The sequence below is a fragment of the Eublepharis macularius genome, chromosome 12 (assembly GCF_028583425.1).
Source record: "Eublepharis macularius isolate TG4126 chromosome 12, MPM_Emac_v1.0, whole genome shotgun sequence".
In the NCBI taxonomy this organism is placed as follows: Eukaryota; Metazoa; Chordata; class Lepidosauria; order Squamata; family Eublepharidae; genus Eublepharis; species Eublepharis macularius.
Genome location: NC_072801.1, coordinates 79,727,945 through 79,730,237, shown reverse-complemented (window position 1 = coordinate 79,730,237; position 2,293 = coordinate 79,727,945). Strand labels below are relative to the sequence as shown.

The 2,293-nt window shown below is 58.7% G+C and overlaps 1 protein-coding gene across 1 annotated transcript; it reads right to left on the bottom strand.

Moving 5' to 3' along the window:
- Positions 1-626: 626 nt before the first annotated feature.
- On the bottom strand, positions 627-1,380 carry LOC129340434 (C-type natriuretic peptide 3-like). Its single transcript, XM_054995232.1, has 2 exons — positions 1,306-1,380; positions 627-917 (listed from the first exon to the last, which is right to left on the bottom strand). The coding sequence occupies exons 1-2, from the start codon at positions 1,378-1,380 to the stop codon at positions 627-629; spliced, it is 366 nt and encodes a 121-aa protein (XP_054851207.1).
- Positions 1,381-2,293: the final 913 nt, after the last annotated feature.

Below are 2,293 nucleotides of genomic sequence, written 5' to 3'. Positions count from 1 at the left end.
AAGGCTATTTAGACCCAAGAGGGGATCAGTCAGGGGGGTCGCCCGCTAGCCAGGAAATGACAGACTCCAAACGCCCAGCACGCATCTGCTTTGGCCCCTGGGCTGGCTTTTGGAAAGGGGATTGAACTGGTGGGGAAGGAGAAGTTTTTTCAGTCATGACAGCCGAACAGAATATCCATGTTCAGAGGCAATTTGAATGCCAGCCGGGCAGGGGGTAACTGGGGAAGGGGAAGAGTGCCAGGACCTTGCTGAAGCACCTCATAGGGTCCGGGTGGGGGCAGCATGCTGGACGCCCTTGGTCCTCTCTCCAATCTAGTTTCAACGCCCACCCCACAAGCGCCTTTGCTCCAGCATGGTGCCAGGGTGCAGAGGGGCTTGACATGCCCGCATCCCCCCCACACACACTTGCTTAGTGCCGTGGTCAGTGTGCTGGAACAAGACCCGGTTCAGGTGCCCATTCTGCCACAAAGCCGGCTGGCTGGCCTTGCGCTCCTTTCTCAGATGTGCCTACTTCATGAGCTTGTTGTCAGGATAAAATGAATGGGGGGAGGGCAGGACTGTGTCAGCCGTTGCTCCTTTGAGGTAGGGCAGGATAAAGGGAGGTAGATTATCCTACTCACTCACCATTAGCACCCAAGGCCACTGAAGGTCCCGATCCGGTCAAGCTTGATCCCAAAGCACCCTTGCGGGGCCATTTTCTTGGTGCGCCCTCGAAACTTCTTTTGGGTGTTCATTAAGTCTTTGAAGAAGTGGAGCCAGGCATGTTCTGAGGGGGCACTTGGCGGGCTGGAGGGGTCCCGGAGGGGGCGCTGCCTGCTTAGGAGCTGCAAAAAGGAGTCCTGTGGGACCGAGGGGGGGTCCCACTCATTGCTAGACAGCAGAGTTGCCAGATCCTTCTCCAGTAGCTGCAGCAGGACCTGAAATGGAGAAAGAAATGGGGGGGGTGCACTTAGGACTAACTGCTGTAGACCAACAATCTCCCCAACGGAGGAGATCAGCATCACTGAGCTGCCCACCCGCCCAGCCCCTTCCTATGTACTATTTCCACTTCTTCCGTCTCCCAAGGAGCATCACCTTGTCCGGCCAGATCTTCTGCAGCAGATGCTGGCTGCCCCGCCCTCTACAGCAGCCCAAGTTACCTGGGAGCCAGGCAGCCGGCCAGACAGAAGGCTGAGGGGGTGCCTGTCCTTTGAGAAGGGAAGGAGCTCCAGCTGGGAGCTGGGAGGGACACCCAAAGGGAAGGGAGGTTTAGTGAGCTGGAGCAGGAGAATGAGGAGGGTGTGGACTCCTGGGCTCTCCACCTACCTGGGGCGATTGAACGGGGCTCTGAGAGACAAGTGGCACGAGGATCAAGACGAGGAAGGGGTGAACGGCCTTCATCCTCCTCCGGAAAAGCTGCTTTGGGGATACAAATGTGGATGGGTGCCAGGGGGGCTGGGCAGGCTGCAACTGGCCACCCTTGGTCCCAGCTCTGGTTTTTATAAAGGTGCTCAGCTCCCCCCCCCCGCCATCTCCGGGGCAACAGGAGCCACCCCCTGCTGGCACAACAAGAGAGCCAGGGTGTCCTGGGGGGGACTTTGTCCCCTAATGAAAGGCAAATTGGAAGCAAACGTTGCCTGGGGGACGAGTTACGGGAAGGGGGGGATAAAGAAAGGCTGGGAGGCTGGGGGGGGGCGCTGAGGAGCTTGTCTAGCTGGAAGGAGGAGAGAGAAAGGAAGACATGCCAGTTGGAGGTGGGCAGGGTGGCCTTAGCAGCTAGGAAGAAAAAGGTTAGTGGGGACAGATGGAGGACAAATGGAGAGAGAGGAGATGCCTGGAGAAATGCCCTTCAGCTGTGGGGACTGTGCTGGTCCCAGTGGAATGGGGGGGGGCCTTGCCTGGCCACCTCAAGGGTCCAGCCTTTGCTTCGGCCCTCTTTGCACCCCAGTTCTGGATACCTGCTGTTCCCTTCTGCACCTTCCCCCCCACCCATCTTGCCTAAGCCCACCTGATTCCCCGACTCCAACCCAATAACCCTCCCCCCAGCACAGCCCCAGCCCCTCTCTCCCCTCCTCCTGCCCCCCTCTCCTAAGCTCGTCACAAGGGGAAACCTGGTGGTGCCACCAAACCATCCCCAGCTAAGAAAGGGCTCGGCCGATTCTTTCTGCTCGCCAGGGAGGTTTCCCCAGAGACGGTCGAAAGTCACCCTGCGATTGCAGCCTTTCCCCTCCCCTCCTCCATTTGATTAAGGAAACATATTGGGCACTGGAGGGAGGGTGGATCTGGGGGTGTTTCCCCATAGGGGGCGCCACGC